Source organism: Toxorhynchites rutilus, chromosome 2, assembly GCF_029784135.1.
Source record: "Toxorhynchites rutilus septentrionalis strain SRP chromosome 2, ASM2978413v1, whole genome shotgun sequence".
In the NCBI taxonomy this organism is placed as follows: Eukaryota; Metazoa; Arthropoda; class Insecta; order Diptera; family Culicidae; genus Toxorhynchites; species Toxorhynchites rutilus.
In genome coordinates this window covers 77788876-77809498 of record NC_073745.1, presented here as the reverse complement: position 1 = coordinate 77809498, position 20623 = coordinate 77788876, and the positions used below count along the sequence as shown (strand labels likewise).

Sequence of the window (20623 nt, the reverse complement as noted above, 5' to 3'; positions counted from 1 at the left end):
TGAAGTATTATTAATGATTCTGATGAATCTTCGATGAATGTTTGAACCTATGACAAAACATTGATGAATCTGTGATCAATCTTTATTGAGTATTTAATGAAACTTGGATAAAAATTTGATGAATCTTTGATAGATTTTTATTTGGTAATTAAAGATTACCTCATTTGGCAGATGATTTGCAGCTCCAGCGTACAGTTTCACCCAGGAAAAGAAGCAAATAAATACATGAACATGCCTAGAAATATCTAATATCTAACTAAATTCCACACAGAAACCCCGATACAAAGAAGCTTTTGTGAAAAGTGGACGAGAGCGGTGCGATAAAGTTTAATAAAAAATATAACACGCTAGAAATTTGCTTCTTCCCCGAAAGAGAGACACAAGCCGCAAAAGCAAAGCCATATATTGTGCGGACCTGGAATCGGTATAAATCCACCCTTCCTGAGCTGGGAAGATTTAACGAAGTGTGTGATGAAGGAGAGAGCAAAGATCGTTTGCTGAGTGAAGCGTGTTTTTTTCGGGCGTAACAAATTGATGAAGAAATCTGAATAACGTTCGTCTTCTTACCGCGGCCCGCGTTCAGGGCACTGCGGCGGCGGCGACAGCAATAAAGAAGTTTCTCGGGGGTCGGGAGGGAGGGCGAAATTGTCGGCGAGTCGCTGCCACTCCCCTGTGTTGTCGGATCGAATTTTGCGCCCCTCGGCCCTAACGCGATTATAAAGCATACTTAGACGAGCGATTATGCTGCTCTGCGATGGCGGAGCGCACAACACAGTGCTGAAGTGCTGTTTTTCGACAATTAAATTCCGAGCGCTGAGTTTTTTGTCTAATGTAGGCTTTAACGAAGTTCTGCTGCCACCTACACACTCCGTGTGGCGGGCGATAATTGCCAGCACGGAAAGTTGCTCCAGTATTTGTCAATATTTGAGTGGAACTGTACCGAAAACTTGTTTTCTCCAAGCAAACAGAGTAATTTGAGACGTTTATTACACTTTCCAAAGTAACGATTTTCGATCTGGCCGTTTAGACGCTAAATGACGAATCGGCCAAATTGGAGTGGCGATTTGAATAATTTGGCTTAGAAGCCTACATACGGGAGATTTATTTGACTTATTCAAAAAATTGTTGTAGCTCGAGAATCTGGGAACCTGAAAACTGTCCAATAAAGAATCCAAGGGAACTAAGAAGGATTTGTGAAAAAATAATATTTGCTGAAGAAAAAAATCTAAATAAATCAACTCTAGACTATGATTAACTCATAAAATATTACTTTTTCTTTTCATACTTGGTGTGAAAACTGAAAGTAATAGCCGATTTTTTATCACAAAAAACTATGGATGGGTTATACCTATGATACAACCGCAATGTTGACGTAGGACTGCCGTTGGTTTAGTAATCATTTGTGTTTCTTCAATTAGCAATAATCGCAACTCGGATGTTCCTCGTTGGGTACGATATCGCCGCTGCGCAGAACTGCTTTTTATGTGTATCGATTAAACTAGTGAAAGAAGAAAATAATTTACGAATTCAATTGCAAACCAATCTAAATTTAGGTCAATTCATGCATCATGGTAGTAGTTACCGCAGCAAATATTTATCAACATTTTGCCTTATCATCAAACGGTATGCGTGAAAGTTCAGTGAGCTGACGACATGAAGAGATATCTTTCAATGCGGTCTTGAATAATCGAAATACATGGGGGTACAAAAGTACTGCCGACTTGCATGTACCTGCAGTGCCGATTTTCCCAACTTCTTGGTTTCGGAATCTGTATTGGGAAAACACATTCCGGTTTGCGAAAATGTAAGCGAGTACAAAAGTACCCGCTGCTTGCATCTATTTTGCCAATTTCCCCAGGATCCATGGTTTTGAAATCTGTGTTAGAATAACATTCCGGTTTTCCGAGTACAAAAGTACCCGCAGCTTGCATCTATTTCGCAATTCTGATTTCCACAGGCTCCATGGTTTTGAAGTCTGTGTTAGGGAAACATCCATTCATTCCAGTGATCGTATCTAAATCGTTGCGCAATCATAACTGAGTGGATTTCCAAGTGACACTCGCTTATATAACGATTGGTGTGACTTAAATAGCCTGTTTTAAAAGCAGTTTTAGGACTATCGAAACAAGATTTTGGATCAAAAAGAAACAAGCATATAACGCGTAGACATTTTATCTTTCGTATGAAGTGTTTATCATACCATTTCGTTTAGTAGTTTACGAGGCATTAACGCTCAAAATATAGTTGCTCCGATGTAACACGTACGTTTTCGAAACTTTGAACTTAAACCCCAGTCTAGAAATGAAAGACGTAGTCCTACGTCAAAAGTGCTCCCCAACCTCAAGATAACTTATGAAAAGACTTTCTAAATCTTTTATGGATCTTGACAAAACTTCGATGAATCTCTTATATTTTTTGTAGAATCTCTAATGAATCTTATATAAATCTGTATGACACCACAACAGATCAATCTAATGGTCGCAGAGGTTTAGGGCTCCTACAGAAAAACAACCCTTTATTAAATTTTTAATGAATATATAATGATTTTTTGATGAATCCTTGAAAAACCTTCGAAAATTTTATATGAATCATAGATAAATATTTGATGAAAATTTGTTGAAATCCTCGATAACTTTTCGATGAAAGTTTGTGATTCTTCGATGATTCCTTCATGTTTTATGAATTATCAATGATTTTTTCTATGAACTTTGACGGATTTCTGATGAATTCTTGAAGAATTATTGATAATCTTTTGATGAATTTTTGATTAAGGTTTGTTGAATCTTTGATGTTTTTTTATGAGTCTGAAGAAATGAAATGAATTCAATGAACTCTACAAGAATCTTGATAAATCTTAGACGAACATTTGATGAGTTTTGGGAATTGTTTGATAAATCTTAGATATATTCTAGAACAATTGATGTTGAATATTAATTTATAATCATAATTTATGAAAAGCCTATTCAAATGTGTTGAATTTAAAATCTGATATCTCGAAAACGGATTACTTGAGAAGATTTTTCATGTTTATTATTCTATAAAGCTTATGATTTGAAGTAATAAAATGCGTTCACTGTTACGTTAGTTGCTCATTTCGGAAAGGAAGGAGAGTAATCAAATCCGTCATCAGCAACAGCCGCGGTAGCAAAGCAGCAAAATTAACAACAACCCGAGCAACATCGGCGGCAGCAGTGATCTAGTTTCATCTTTCTTGTCACAACCTGAACGAAAATACAACGCACTGTCTATGCTTCGTTCCTGTCACAACTTGTTTCATTCAACCGCAGGAGTTCTTTTCAGAAATATTTTTCCAAAAGAGTTTGTGCAAGTTTATGCGCCCAGAGGCACGTTTCCAACGGAGAGCCATGATCCTCCGCTCTCGTTCCATCGATCGATGCTATCGACCCGACACATTGATCGTTTCACTGTGATAAAATTTTGTTTGCATCACGCGCACACATTGCTGTTGTTTTCATGCATTGCCAAAGATAGATTGAGGTGGTTATTAAATGTGCAATAATTGCGCAGGTGGAACGAAACATAAAAGCCTCATTCTCGATTAATTAGCCATCCAACTAATTACCGGTCGTCAATATATATTATATTGGTAATTTTTTCCGATAGATCATTCAATTTTTGCGAATTCGTCCATTATTTCCGGATTCAAAGTGGCATCAAAGTGTAGCGAATTTTAAGCCGGATGTGAAGAAAGTATTTTCAAGCGGTTTAAAAATTTAAAGGGAAAATTCTTTCCAACGCGGTTGCTATCGCCTCCGACGCCACAGAACCGATTCGATTCGGGTTTTCATTTTTTTTACCGAAAAATTAATGGTGGGTCATATTTGTGATACAGCCGCAAGGTTGATGTAGAATTATTTTTGACTTTGTGATTTGAGGTTGAATCTAGACAATTCTCAAACAGAAATATCAATGAATTGATATTTTAAAAGATTGTTGAAAAGTCAGCAATCCGGCCATCCAATTTACTTGTAACGAAGAACATAATCCAGGGGGTCTCCGTAGCCACATTAGTTGCGCGTTCGCTTAGTAAGCGATCGAGTAAGCCCTCATTGACCATCTTTGTGTTGTTACAGAATAGCTACGTCCACGCAACAATCATCAGCGATGGAGATCGATCCACGGTCGAATAAAGATCGATTCGTCCATACAACTGCTCTGCTCAATCCAACGCTCCCTGGGCTGACTGTTTTTACTTGATCCGTCCATCATTCGAGAACCAGGAGAAACACCAGAAGGACCATCACACCAAGTGATCCGTCCATCATTCCGGGAGCAAGGAGGAATACAACGGAAGACCATCACTCCAAGTGATCCGTCCATCATTCCGAGAGCCAGGAGGAATACAACGAAAGACCATCACTCCAAGTGATCCGTCTATGAATCAAGGGAATCGGAAGGAGGCACCACGAAGGATCATCACAGCGCAGCGAGCGCTGGTAAGTATCGCCTCCGAATCATTTCGGAATCCCCCCACCATCCGAAACACCCAAACTACTTTCCCTTCCTTATTCCTTCCCCTTTGGATCCGCCCGGCCAAACTCCCAAGTGACGTGGTACCACCAGATCACACCAGTAGGTGCATACTTGTTATGCGCTCTACGTGAACTGGCCTACCGTAAAAGCGTCCTGTAAAGGGCTTCCCACCAGTAATCAGCACGAACTCTAAGCTGCGGCCACATTTGGTGGTTGTAGAGAGGAATCCTTTCCTCACCCTTTGAGCTGCGGCCACACATGGAAAATGTTCAAACTTTTTACTTACAAATCAAATATGTTGAATTCAATTGAATTCGAAAATTGTTTCATTCAATCGATAACTTTACCAATACAATACAAATGCTTACTAAGACAACGGTAATCCCACGTCAACCTTGCGGTTATATAATAGATATAACCCACCCATTTTTTTCGAAAAAATCGTAACTCTAAATCTTATCAAAATATTATGTACGGCAAAGTTGTTGGGGAGTTATGGAACTATTTAGAAAAAATAACAAATTTCAATACATCGAAAAAACAATCTTACTCAAAAATTGAATTCAATGTCAAAAACTTTTATATCTTAGAAGGATCGCATCAAAATCGGCCGATTTTCGCTGATTATGGTATTGAATTGCGTGGAATAATTAAATCAAGGTTTATATAATCGAAGTGTACATCAGGCGTTTGAAAAAGATCGATTCCCTGTGAGTAAATTTCCAGAAGCATACCTGAAATGTAAAAGAGAAAAAAATGTCATGAATGACTTTGTTTTATGTGAACTTGGTGTAAATCAGAGCTGGAAAAATGTCAGGAAATTAGGCGAAAATTAGAGAAGAGGAATAAGTATAATCGGAAAAGCGAAGGTTAGAGGAAAAAATGGCAGAAAGATGTGAGCACAAGCAATTCGGGCGCGTCAGCTTACATGATAAGGTTTATTTCTACGATGGCACTTTGCTTCGAGCGAGAGTTATAGATTGGTTTGCTTTTTTTTCGATTCATAGTTTTCCTCTAGACAGCGATCAACTAACACCATGTGTAAAAGCTGACAGTTATTTGCAAAATTGCTGTTGTGTGGATTGCTTGCGCTGCTCAGTGAAAGCATTCCGTGCGAAGAAACCCAAATGCGTGTGTTGGGTAGAATAAGGGGCTGTGCTATGGAGTATGATTACTGTCAATTCCGCACATGCCACGCTGCATCGAGCGAGAGGCATAAATTGTTTTGGAGTTCCATTTTTTAGCAAATACGATTCGGCAGTCCAGCTAGTAACCATTCAGCGGCGGCCGCTACGACGTCCGAAATGAACAAGAGCTTAACATAACTTCCATTACTTTCATAACTAGCCTTTTTCAAGGCTAGTCTCTATGATTTAAGACAGCAACCAGCAACACCAACTTCAATGTGAACATCAACGGTTTCTATGGGGTAATTTTCCAAGTCAACCAATTCATTTTCTGGGAAAATTATTCCACAAACGTTAAATTATCGTTTGTAAAATTAGAACAAACGAAAGTAAAACAGTATATTTAAATTGAAAGCTCTCGGTGTTCTACATCTCTTCGTTTATGTCCCCGACAATACCCGTTTTATTGTGTACTTTGGAACACCTTTTGAACACCAAATTTGGGTGATCATCGAATCTCCACGATACTCGAAACGACCACATTTAAAATATACCAGACACCTCACTACCATTTTCCTCGATAGAGCAGAGTTTAGTGTAATACTTTTTAAATCATTTATTGGATGAGAGACGTGCTCTTCAAGTTACTGCCTAAATTTAAAGATGGGTTCAATAGTGGCACCATTCACGTCGTGCTACGAGGTTTTTAACTGATTAAGCACTGTTCGCTGAAAGCTTCCCCTGGATTTCGCGAATTACGCCATCTCATTTTCTAGGAACAGCATCAATCGAATGATAGCGGCGCTGCCGCTTACTTACCTCTTCTATGTAGAGGGACACAGAGACCCTTCATCCCGTGTTTGCCAAAGTGAATATTGTAAGAAGCATAATCTTCTATTTGATATGCTACACATCTCCTTCATTCCTAGAAAAAATTGAAGGTCTCGGTGTAGTATAACTTGAGACATTTTTATGAATACTTCCACGCCGGGAATCGACGGAAATCGAATTCGAACCCCCGACATGATATGTGTTGCGCATACCACTCGGCCACGAGATCACAAACCTTTTCACGTACAGACAGGAATAGATGTATATTTCAACTAGCTGACCCGGCAAACTTCGTCCCGCCCAAAATTTGTTTTTCGTTATCACATCCACGTTTTCATACTAAAGGGTGTGTCACATCAAATTGCATCACGGAAAAAACGCTGTAGAAATTCGCCCAGTAGACCGATCCTTTTGAAAATTTTAGACAGTAAAATAAAAACTATTAAACAACTTTTGGCATTTTCTTTTTATTCATACTTCGAACCCAAGCCCGTATGCTATCTTTACCCCGTCCATAAGGTTCTGTACAACGTCAGGTTGAAGTTTTTTTTGAACAGAAATCCATTTTCTCTTGAAGTCCGCCTCCGATTTGACAACTTTTGGGTTCTTCCGGAGGGCCTGCTTCATAATCGCCCAATATTTCTCTATTGGGCGAAGCTCCGGCGCGTTGGGAGGGTTCATTTCCTTTGGCACGAAGGTGACCCCGTTGGCTTCGTACCACTCCAACACGTCCTTTGAATAGTGGCACGAAGCGAGATCCGGCCAGAAGATGGTCGGGCCCTCGTGCTGCTTCAATAGTGGTAGTAAGCGCTTCTGTAGGCACTCCTTAAGGTAAACCTGCCCGTTTACCGTGCCGGTCATCACGAAGGGGGCGCTCCGCTTTCCGCAAGAGCAGATCGCATGCCACACCATGTACTTTTTGGCAAACTTGGATAGTTTCTGCTTGCGAATCTCCTCCGGAACGCTGAATTTGTCCTCTGCGGAGAAGAACAACAGGCCCGGCAGCTGACAAAAGTCCGCTTTGACGTAGGTTTCATCGTCCATTACCAGGCAATGCGGCTTCATCAGCATTTCGGTGTACAGCTTCCGGGCTCGCGTCTTCCACACCATGTTTTGCCTTTCGTCGCGGTTAGGAGCCTTCTGAACCTTGTATGTACGCAGGCCCTCCCGCTGCTTGGTCCGCTGGACGAATGAACTTGACAAATTCAGCTTATTGGCGACATCCCGGACCGAACTTCTCGGATCACGTCTAAACTGCTTAACTACGCGCTTGTGATCTTTTTCACTGACGGAGCATCCATTTTTGCCGTTCTTCACCTTCCGGTCGATGGTTAGGTTCTCGAAGTATCGTTTTAGTACTCTGCTGACCGTGGATTGGACGATTCCCAGCATCTTACCGATGTCCCGATGTGACAACTACGGATTCTCGATATGAGTGCACAGGATTAATTCACGACGCTCTTCTTCGTTCGACGACATTTTTCCAAATTTACGAAAAATTGACAATGAAGCATGGCCAACGTGATCTATACACTCTTATCTGATTATAAGCGAAAGCTGAAGATATAATTCCTAAAAATAAAATTTCTACAGCGTTTTTTCCGTGATGCAATTTGATGTGACACACCCTTTAAGTGCTGTTCATGGGTCCAATCGCAGAATTGTTCATTGATTGAACTTCTAATCAACCCTCTAAAATAACCATTCACTATAAAATTCCTAGTACTTCTATCAAAACTCGTCATTATAATATCAGATTATATTTTCAGAGACAATTATCGTTCAAGATTTTTCAACCACTTACAAATAACATGTCTCTCCGTTACTTGGAATAAATGCTTGATACAGAAAATATGATAGAATAAAGACAGCCCTAAATCGGACAATTCCTCTCTTGAGTTTTACTGTTATCAACACATTTGGCGATCCATTTTTATTTATATAGATAGAAGATTATATATGAGTGCTTTTTATCACATTAAAATCCATTTCCATTTTCGAACGAAGATCAATCTCGTTAGCGCAAACATCAAATGGACTGAAAACGCTTGTCAATATGTAATTGTAGAACATGCGAATTGAATTTTTCCTATTTTCCTTCAGAGTTTTCCGAAAATTTTCAATTGTCATGTTTGGTTGAAATATATGTATTATTGCTATGTGACCCCCACTCCATTCCAGAGGAGGGAGGGTCCCAGTTATGCATAAGTTTGTGCTTCATTTGTATGGCAGTCCCCTTGCCCTTAGAGAGGGGGTAGGTGTGTCAAATCACCATAGAAACATTTATTGCTTCCTAAAACTTCCATATATCAAATTCCGTTCCTTTTGCTTGATTATGCTCTTGAGTTACCCAGAAATTCGTGTCTCACTTGTATGGCAGCCCTCCACTTGGGGAGAAGAGAAGGGGTATCTAACCACCGTAGAAATGTTTCGTGCCCCCTAAGACCTACACATGGCGAATTTGGCCCGATTTGCTTGATCAGTTCTCATTAGAGTTATGCAGAAATTTGTGTTTCATTTGTATGGCAGCCTTCCCTTAGAGAGGGGGAAGGAGTGTCGAACCACCATAGAAGCGTTAATCGATCACTAAAACCTCTATATGCCAAGTTTGATTCCATTTGCTTGATTAGTTCTCGAGTTATTTAGACAAACCAACCCCTGTAGCGAGGGGGAGGTCTATCAAACCACCCTAGAAACACTCATTGTCTCCTAAAACCTCCACATGCCAAATTTGGTTCTGTTTGCTTGAATAGTTCTTGAGTTATGCAGAAATTTATGTTTCATTTGTATGGCAGCCTTGTGGTGCATCCGTGGCCGAGTGGTTAGCGTCTCACATTATCATGCCGGGTGTTCGGGTTCGATTCCCGTTCTGGCCGGGGGATTTTCGTCAAAGAAATTTCCTTCGACTTGCACTGTGGTTGCGCGTATTCTAGAGCTTGCCCCTCGGAATACATTCAAGGCGTGTTATTTGGCTTAAGAAATCTCAACTAAGTATTAATAAATGACGCTAGTTAATGCATACGTTGAGACGGCAAAAGTTCCATGGGAACGTTAACGTCATTCAATTGTATGGCAGCCTCCCCTTAGATAGGGGGGAGGAGTGTTTAATCACCATAGAAACCTTTATTGCATCCTAAAACCTACACATTCCAAATTTGGTTCCGTTTGCTTGATTAATTCTCGAGTAATGCAGAAATTTGTGTTTCATTTGTCTGGCAGCCCCCCTTAGAGAGGGGGAAGGAGTGTCTAACCACCGTAGGAATATTTAGTGCATCCTGAAACCTCCACATGCCAAATTTGGTTTCGTTTGCTTGATTAATTCTCGAGTAACGCAAAAATTTGTGTTTCATTTGTATGGCAGCCTCCCTTTAGAGAGGGGTGGAGGGGTCTCGAATTATCATAAGAACCTTCCCCGACCCCAAAAACCCCCACATACCAATTTTTATGTCGATTAGTTGAATAGTTTCCGAGTCCATAAGAATCAGACAGATAGATAGACAGACAGACAGAAATCAATTTTTATATATATATATAGATATTGAATTATCTACCGGAGAAAGTTTATTTTCCTTCCATTAAACACACACGAAAGACATCGCGGCTGCGAAGAAGCTGATTTGATTTGACTCGGAATACCTCGGTCCTGTCACTCTTCCCGATTCTGGCGCCGCTGTACCGCTTTTCTCCAACGAACGGGCCCCAGAGGTCACCCCAGGAATACAATTCATCCACTTGCGCTTCTCAGGACACATCGATGGCTTCTCTCATCCGAATAGCATTTTATTTATTTCTTTTTTTCCATATCTATTTTCGGTTCTTCCGTTCATTTATTGATGATAAGATTTTTTCGCCTTTTTCTGCCGGGGAATATCAAGTTTCTTCGTTGGCGGTGGCCACGGGAAGGACATACAAGGCTTCAAGAGAAATTGTTCGGTCTTCCCCCGGCTGCGCGAAGCAACCGATTTCCTCGACGCGCTCTCTACCACAACAACGGTTGATGATAGATGATGGATAAATTGTGAAGTAGCAAAGTTTAATTTAATTTTACACCATCAGAGCGCGCAAAACTTTTATATGGACGAAGTGCGGGGTTCACTTTCAGCACGAAAGAAAAGCGTCGTCACTCGTGGACGAAATGATAGCCGGGTGACGAAACGTGGTGCAGCAGCAGCAGCAGCAGTATGCGCCCCCTCCTGGAGCAGATATGTATATCTGCTGCCGTGGTATCCGGCCTGCCAGCCTGGTTAGGTTTGCTAGTTAGGCCATTTGTCACAGAGACTGGAAGGCTCTCGGAACAGTGCACAGAAAAAGTTGCAACCATGCAAGTCGTCATCGTCTTGCCTACACACTTCGAGAGAGAGAAAGATACGTCTGTGCGATAATTATGGACAAGTAAGATTAGATTGTACGGTCCGGGGAGACGACGACTATAGAGAGAGACAACAACAGTTTGCCCAGAGATCAAAGGCTTCGGAGGCAATTACATAAATTGGACTCGAGTGAGGGCACTGCTGAGCTGATATGCTGGTCTGGATAAAAGCCTCCGCTTCTCCGAAGGTTCTTGCACAATGAGTCGGAAAGTCAAGATAAATTTTATTGGAAAATTATTACAAGATTAGCAAAGAGATGTGTTCTTGCACAGAGAGTGGCGCTCAAGATACTGTAGTTGATGCTGCTGCGCTTTCATCTGTTAGGCGGGAAAATCTTTTCACTGTCTAGCATTGTACCCTGATCAATCATACGATTTATCCCAAAAATCAGCCTAAGCTAGCAGAAAGTTGTGAAATGTAATAGGGAGTCGTATTCAGGACACGATCGATTTATTGACTGTTGAAAAATTGAGTTTTTCCAAATGGATTGAAATAATAAAACAAACTCTGTAGGAAATGCTGCTGGTCCTGAAAAAGACTGAACGTTTTACAGAATCAAATGAGGTAGGTTGATGCATGATTCATTCTTGCCATGTTAGTCGAAATGTCGCAATTTGTTTCCTTATGTCAATGCACGAGCATATTTGCTCCACCGTCATCATTATTGAACATTTTCAATAAATAAAACACAACAATATGGTAACAAATAAAAATAACAATATCGTGTGTATCAGATATAAACATTAGGGTGGCAATGGATGTATGGAAAAAAAACATCATCGAATTTCAAAAACCGACCATGTACAATTCGTTTATTGGCCCAAAAAAAAAGACCTTTGCGAAGTTTCAGCTCAATCGGACATGATTTAGGGATGCCTCGAAGCGCTCAAAATTTGGATCCTCGAAAATCGAAAATCGGAAATTTGGAAAATCGAAAAAAAAAATTCGTTGCCAAATGACTTAAAAATGCATGAAACGTCGAGATCTGGTGTCATCTCGAAAAAATGCGATCTTTAAAATTGTACCTTGCCGCTACATCAGTACCATCCCAAAATTCAACCATGAAAACGAAGACCCCCTTTGCGGAAAAGAGAGATTGAAAGTTTCGAGATCTGCTTTCCTTGTTGAGCTATCGAATAAAATAAAAATTTCATCTTTGCGAGGCTGAATTCAACATTAATGTCAAGCCTGTTACTCTCATTTACCATTGAAGACTTTCTGTCAATATTCAAAACTCCAATTCAGATTCCAAATCCAGATTTCCAATTCCCTATTTAGATTTCAGAATAAGAATCCGAAAATTCGGAATTCCAGACATCAGATTAGTCATTACAGATTCCATAAATCTTTTTTTTTCTGTTAGTTGTTAAATACTATTCATTATATTCGGATTGCTGTATTTAGATTCCAATATGGAGATTCCACATACGAATTCCGGCTTCACCTTCTCTATTCTATATTTTAGATTCAAATTTCATATTCCTGGTTCCTAAAATTCTGAATTTCATTTTTCAGCCCCGATTCGTCAGATTATCTATACAAAGATATTTTTATATGCATATTCATAGTAATACGGTACACGGAATAATCCGGGGTTCATAATCTGGATTGAGAAATCGAAAATCCGGAGTTACTATTTTCAGACACAGATTCCAAATGCGAATTTTCAATTTTAAATTTAAATCTTGATCAGTTCAGATTTAGCCTTAGGATTAAACTTTCTATCCTAGGACTAGCTGATCCGGCGAACTTCGTCCAGCCCAAATTGGCTTTTTCTTACCAAGGGAACGGTTATGTCTTTAATCCCTGAACTATACGTTAATCGATTTTCGAGATAGTCTTTTTCAAGGTTGAGGCGAATGAACTTCGTAGTTTACAGCTTCGATAATAGAAAGGGACCAAATCAATGAGTTCGCGATGGCTGTCAACAAATACGGTGGTGTGAAGCAATTAAGTCTGTCTATTACCTTTTTTATATCGTTTTCATTCTAAAAACACGTCAGAACACGCCGTATTCCATCTGCAAATACATTGTCACTTTCGAACAAAGATCAATTTCATTAGCACAAACATCGAATGGATTAACAGAGCTTATCAAGATGTAAATGCAGAACATGTGGGAATTTAATTTTCCGAAACTTCCTAGCTTCCTTCGAAATTTTCCGAAAAGTTTCCGATTTTCGATCTACGGTGAGAGACGAATACAGCAAAATAAATACGGCTCAAATTGGAACATCCCTTCATCGGGTTTGGCGCTTGCCAACACATTGGGTCTTCCATTTTTAGTTATACAAGATAGAAGATATAGGAGTGCGTTCTTTCGCCTGAAAGCTTATTTCCACTTTCGAACAAAGATCAATTTCTCTAGCGCAAACATCGAATGGACTAACATCGCTCATCACCGAAAATTTTCCGATTTTCCGATTTTTCGCTCCGCATCCCTTACTCGGGTTTGCGACAACCAACACATTTGGCCTTCCATTTTTATTTATACAGATTCCGATATCATATCCAAATGAGAGTTTTAGGAATTCGAACATTCGATAAAGGCGTCAATGTCGAATTCTGAGTTCATATTTCCGATTCTTTATTTTCAAATTTAAGATTCTGAAATCCAATTTGCAGATACGTTTTTCTGATTAGGTTCGACGATTCCGTGCAATGATTCAATTTTACTATTTTAATATTCGGTTTCCAGATTCAAATTTCAGATTTATAATTCGGAAAGCCAGAATCTCAAATTGGCGGTTCAGAGCAACTCAAGTATCAGATTCCAGATGTAACCTATAGATTCCTGATTTTCATTCGATTCGATTTCATGAATGATCATCATTCGATTTCATAATCATTAATTCTCGACATAGACTTCAGATACGAGTTCCAACCCGTATTCAGATTCCAATTCCAAAAATCATATTTTTTTCGGATTCCATATTTATCTTCCCTATTACAAATTAATTTCTCGAAATCTAAAACTTCAGCTCTTAGATTCAGATTGATTGATTGTTTTTTTTTCTACTAGAGAGGCTTTTAATCGCAAAGTTCACTTCGACGGCCGTTCAATAATAAACGGACGCGCAACCGTTGTGACTACGAAGACCTCCGGGATTCCAGATTGCATACACAGTAAATGTATATTCAATTTCCAGGTACAAGATACAGGTTCTGAGTTTCGAGTTGCGAGTTGAGAAGCGCACTTCCAAAGTTGAAAAAAATATTGGAGGTTATGCCCCAGACACGACCGCATTTTTCCTGTAAGACTACAAAATTATTTATTCTATTTAATTCGGTTATTGTTTTGAAATTAATCTTGATTATACAAATAACTCTTCAATAATAAGGTTTGGTTACCCTGAAAAGAGGGTCGATGAGTTGCGTGGTTCTGTTGAAGCAGTTGAAGTTGGTTGATTGATGATTCATTCTTGTCCTCGCAAAAATAATACACAAGCTGGCTGTTCAAACAGGATATGTTATTACACTGGATTTCGGGTGGCGGGATAATAAAATAGCCAAGGATTAAGTGGTAAACGATATATTCAAATAAACGGTTGAACTCTTCTAAGCGAACGCACGAACTATACACTCCAATGGGTATGATCTAACTGGCCTATTGATTCAGCTATTCTATTGATACAGAAACCACTAACGGAAGCTGAGCTTAGTCGAGGAGGTAGTAGTTTCGCGCATAGGGTGACCGACTTTTTGATTATAATTCAAACATTCCCGGCCGCCTTGAAAACCGTATCGGTTTCAACAAAATTTTACAACGTTTTAATTCAATTCACTTATTAATTGGACTGCCTTTTCACGTAGACCGGTAGCGTCGAGGACGGGAGCTAGGGTTGACTCCGTCAACTGTGATACAGCCGGCGTCGATAATCCAAGTCCGCGAGCGACCCCGCCGGTTTCCTTACTGCTGCATCTGCGTATAATGCATTGTTTCTGCTACGGATACTCATATGGTTGCTTCTATGACTTCTGATGTCGATGGGTTAATGCTGAGTTTGGGATTGTTGTGGTTGGAGGTACCTGGATGGAAGAACGCGTCAATGCCGTAACAGGAAAGAAAGTTTATGGTACTTAACGAACAACACCATTGGAGTGACAGTTCTGACCCGTCCGATCAAAACAGCATCACTCCTAGTGCTTTTGTGCTGGAACCCCCGACAGTGGGACATTATGTACAAATTGATCTGGAACACTGCTTATGCGAAGTCAATGCTTGGCTGGGTACGTGGTGATTAAGAGACGGGGGGAACACTGGTGAACGAGCATTGATCTAGCAGATCAACACTGGCGATGAACGCCGAGTTTTAAGAGTTTATCTCTAACAAACCTAAATGGTATTTCTCCTCATGTCGTTGGAGAACGCTGGACTGGTTATAGATTCGTTTCTGGGTCATTAATCTTGCTGCGTCGATACATCATTGTTATCCTGGATCGGAAGAACACATATCTTCGATATCGCTCTCTTATATTCGCCATCCTTTGTTCGTACTGTAACAACCTGAATGTTGCCATCGGGTCCCTGGTGAGTACTCACCACGCGTCCAAGGCTCCACCTTAATGGTGGAAGGTTGTCCTCCTTCATCAGGACCATGGTACCCGTCGATATATTGTTGCGTTGACGAGTCCATTTGGTGCGATTGTGGAGATCGGAAAGGTATTGCACAGATCATTTTTTCCACAATTGCTGCACAAACGATTGCGCCCGTTGCCACATAGAGAGTCTGTTCTCTGGTATTTCACGGCTCCGGTATAGCTGACAGAGGTCTCTGGACAAGGAAATGTCCCGGGGTTAGCGCTTCATAATCGCTGGGATCATTATTAATTGGAGTCAACGGACGGGAATTTAGCACGGATTCCATCTGAACCACAACTGTCTGCATTTCATTATGCTGTAAAACTCGAGCACCGATTGATCTTTTAAAATGCGTTTTGAAAGACTTCACCGCTGCTTCCCAAAGTCCTCCGAAGTTAGGTGATCGAGGAGGAATAAACCGGAAGTCTGTGCCATCTTGAGCTGCTTCACGAACCGCTGATTCCTGGAACTGTTGATTCAAAAAGAGCTGACGTAGGACGTCCAACTCTCGTCTGGCCCCCACGAAATTGAGGGCGTTATCACACATTACTACAGCAGGTTTTCCTCTACGGGCTATGAATCGCTTGAAGGCTGCAAGGAAGGCTCCACTGGTCAAATCTCCTGCGAGCTCCAAATGCACCGCCTTCGTCACCAGACAAACAAAAATAGCGATGAAGGATTTCCTTGGAACAGCGCGACGTCCAGGATAAACAACAGGGAATGGTCCACAGTAGTCGACCCCAACCTTCAAGAATGGAGGAGCCGGAGACACACGTTCAGATGGTAGATCCGCCATTAATTGATCCAGAACCTTCGGTCTGGTGCGGAAACAGGATACGCACTCATGAAGTACTGTGTTTGCTAGTCGTCTAATACGGGTAGGCCAGTATTTTCCACGTACGGTGGAAACCAATAGCTGCAGCCCTGCGTGAAAAAGTTTTCGGTGGTATTGTACCATTATCAACTTAGTGAGTGGATGCCGATGACTGAGAATAATGGAATGTTTTCTATCTGAGGAAATCGACGCGTTCATCAACCGGCCGCCAAAACGAAAGACATCATCGATAAGTATTGGATTCAACGTAGCAATCGATGAACTGGTTGATATTTGATGACCCTTTCGCAAAGCGGAAATCTCAGCTGCAAACGACTCCCTCTGGGAGAGCCGAATCAGTATAATCATAGCATTTTCGTGCTCAGCGTGTGTGAGGAACCCTGTGAGTTTGGGTTGGTTCCCGTTAGGCTGACAATTATGTGTGAATCGATTTATCAATGCAACTACACGAGTCAGTTCAAATAACGATGAACGCAACGAGAATATTTCATTAGGCTGCTCGATTACCGTGGGTAACGCTATGATTGATTTCTCTTCCAGAAGTGAGGAATCAATTGTTTCTCTTGGTTTGTTGGATGGCCATAAACTCTTCTCCTGGCACAGCCAGAGAGGCCCCTTGAACCACAAACGCTGATACTGAAGTTGGATGGGAGACATTCCTCGGGAAATTATGTCTGCTGGGTTCTCTACACCTGCAATGTGTTTTCAGTGACTACCCTTCGTGATGTGCTGGATCTCGGATACACGATTTGCTATGAACATTTGCCATCGTGATGGTAAAGAAGACAACCAACATAATACGATGGTCGAATCTGTCCAAAACATTGCGGTTTGCTGTAGGTTTGTGCTGGAGCTATACGTTTGGTAAAGACGGTTTCGCTGTTCCATTTGGGAGATATGAACAGGAATTTAACTGACCTAGGTTCCCATAATAGACCTAAGGTTTTAACGGGAGAGTTGGAAGAATCCAGCTCAAACGTGGCACGGTCATCTACCAAGTCTGCGGGTAGATCCTCAAGTAACGTTCGACAATTCGAGTTCCACTTTCGTAGAATAAATCCACCAGACGCCATTAGCTCTTGCATTTCGCGAATCAACTGTTTTCCTTCTTCAAGGTTTTCGGTTCCTGTCAACTGATCATCCATGTAAAAATCTTTCTCTAAAACTTCCGCTGCATGGGGATATGTAGATCTTCCGGTTTGTGCTAATCGTTTCAGACACTTTGTGGTTAAAGGCCGTTTTATATTATCAGGCACGTAGCGTAAACGGCACGTACCGACACCGGCAGACAAATACATGATGTATTCATATCATCAGGCATAGCAACTTCTCTGTACGGACCGGCAGCGCAGACGGAGCGGAGAAATGCTACTGGTGATTGAACCGATGTCGTACCGAAGAGCGACGAACGCACCCACACCACGAACTTCGACGTTGGGTTTGTATGTATGGTGCTACTCGCCCATCTAGTTCGTGCCCGGCACCGGCAAAATATTCGTTTCGAGAATTCCTTCATGCATTTGTCTGAAGCGTGCTGTGTATGCCCGGAGCCGTTCCGCTATATATACGCATACACATTTGAAACTCACGCAATAATATTTGTCTTGCATGAAACGTGCCGTGCCGGTTACGCTACGTGCCTTATATTACCTTAAATAGGGAGCTGCCGCAGTGCCATACGTGACGGTGGACAATTCATATGTACGAATAGGTGCGTCGGAGGAATCTCTCCAAAGTATGCGTTGCAGACGTTGATCAGTGCATTGCATCTGTATCATACGATACGTTTTTTCTATGTCCGCAACTATTGCTATTTTATGGAAACGGAAACGAATTACAATAGACAATAGATCGTCTTGTACGACCGGTCCAACCATCAGTGCGTCGTTCAATGAAACCCCAGTCGTCGTTTTGCATGAAGCGTCAAACACAACACGAAGCTTGGTCGTTGTGTTATCGGGTTTCAGAACCGCGTGGTGAGGGAGGTAGTAGACAGGAGCTTCATCGTTAGGTTCGTTAACTTGTCGCATATGTCCGCGCCCTTCATAGTCGCTCATAAATTCTCGGTATGCGGATTGCAATCCAGGGTTTGACTGGAAACGTCTCTCCATTCCAGTTAACCGTTTCATCGCTGTATTACGTGACTCTCCTAATTGCTTGATGAGGAATTCTTTTTTCGGTAAGTTCACTACGAATCTACCGGATTTATCCCGAGTAGTTGTTTGGTCAAAAAGGTTTTCACATACTGTTTCTTCTACTGATTGTATGCTATTAGAACGACAGGTCTCTACCTCCCAAAACTTCGTCAATTGATTGTGTACATCTGCAAGTGTACACGTGTAGGCTACGGTTGATTGCTGAATCCTTTCTTCAACGGGAACCGACCCGGAAACTTTCCAGCCGAAGACAGAGTTTTGTAATACTGGACTGTCGTCGGCAAGTCTCATACGACCCTCCTCCAGAAGATCGTAGTAGTGTTCAGCTCCAATGATAATATCCACACGACCGGGTTCAAAAAATGTAGGATCAGCTAACACAATATCTTCAGGAAACCTCAAATGGCTGACATTAATCTTCGAGGTTGGCAGTGAAACAGTAAGCTCGGGAAGCACGAAGAATTTTCATCTCAGAATTGTACGTCGATATCTGATCGGATCGTGACGCTACGGTTGCAACAGCTATTTTTCGTGACACTGCATTGGATCCTCCAATACCAATACCGTTAGATACTTCGGCTTCTGTATGAAACTCAACTTCTGACAGAATTGTACGGTCATAAAACAAATCTGTGAGCACGAATCTAGCAGAGCTCTAGCTAGTTGAGTATTTCCGAAACGGTCTACTACTCGAACGATGGCGGTGACAGACAATTGAGACACAGCGCGTGTCGACAGGATATTTCCACTCGTTCGGAAGACTTCATTTAAAAACAATGGTTTCGAAGAAACTGGATTAGTTTCTCATAGCTAGGCACGTCCTTGGAGTTATGGTGAGACTCCTAATGTCGGAGAGTTGTCCCATCTAGTCGCGTACACATCATATGAACCAACAATGTGCTCCAGTTAGCTGTTGGTTCCCCCACTTTGTCCAACATCATGAGATTCATCTCGAAATCGCTGATTAGCCGATTCAGTGAATCGCAACTTTCTTTCTTCATACTCTCCACAGCGAACAAGGCATCTAGATAAGCTTTTACAATCAATTTACGATTCTCATAACGGTTTTGCAACAACGTCCACGCCACCTCATAATTAACTGCTGATAACTCCACAGAGTCAATTGCCTTTAACGCCTCTCCCATCAGTGAGGATCGCAAATACGTAAACTTGTCCATGGGCATCAACTGGTTTTCGATGAATCAGGTTCTGTAAATTGTCACGGAATATCATCCATTCTTTCAGTTGCCCACTGAAAGTTGGTAGGCGGAGTTTCACACGAGATAGTCTTACCGATGTCTCACCAAATTCTGTAGTTGATGATCTTACAGTTGGTTCTGACCGACGCTCATGTTGCTTCAGGGACATAATTTCACCCTTCAAAATGCAGAAAATTTCTTCCATCTCGGACAGTACCTTCCAATTTTCTTCTTCTCTGGCTAAGTTCAAAGCGGTTACGCGTTCTGCCCATTCTTTTTCCGTCTCCTTAGGCTTGGGTGGTGTTTGCTCACTTTCTTCTTCTGCGAGTAATTCGATCCTTTGACGTACGATCTGGAACTCCTTAAAAGTTTCCTCGAGCCGCTGTAGTCGAACGACCAATTGACAATTATGTTGATCTGCGTCGATGTTATGTAGGAAATCTCGTACCGTGTCGAACTTCTTGCGTAAAAACCGTTCCTGCTTCAGCAAATCTTGTAAATTATGATCCATGTTCACTGAATTTCACCACTGTTCACTGTCACGCTACCATAGTAGAGGCTGTGCACACTCTTTGATCCCAATCGATTCTACGTCCTGCGTGACTTGTAATATATAATATGTAATTGACTGACGACCGTTTACTGTATAACGAGAACCAATCGAACAGACAGTTAGAGGAAGAAATATTCAGAATATTGGTGAACCAACCCGATAAACCACAATCTCAGGGAAAACGTGTATTTAATCAATAAAACTCCCAGTTTTGTAAGCCAATTTCATTTATTCGTTTTTCGTCATGCAATGGCGGCCTTTCATGCACAAAGCCACCACAAACCTTTTGTTAACATGCAGTACTTATCACTCTCTATGTCCTTCCGTAGATACGATCCGATGGTTCCCAGCCGTTTCTGTCGCCACTTAGCTTAGCTCCGCTATCCTTTCCGCAGGTTCGACAATTCGTAGTATCTTCCTCCGCAAACCACTTTTTCTGTGTGGAATAATTCCACGACAAGCCAACAATGGCACAC

General features: G+C 41.3%; 2 protein-coding genes across 2 annotated transcripts in view; both read right to left on the bottom strand.

Annotated features, from left to right (window-relative positions):
* The window catches only part of LOC129765854 (uncharacterized), a 257295-nt gene that overhangs the window by 183542 nt on the left and 53130 nt on the right, over positions 1-20623 (bottom strand). The window lies entirely within an intron of this gene.
* On the bottom strand, positions 15568-16896 carry LOC129765853 (uncharacterized). Its single transcript, XM_055766291.1, has one exon. It carries the CDS (start codon positions 16894-16896, stop codon positions 15568-15570), a length of 1329 nt encoding a protein of 442 aa, XP_055622266.1.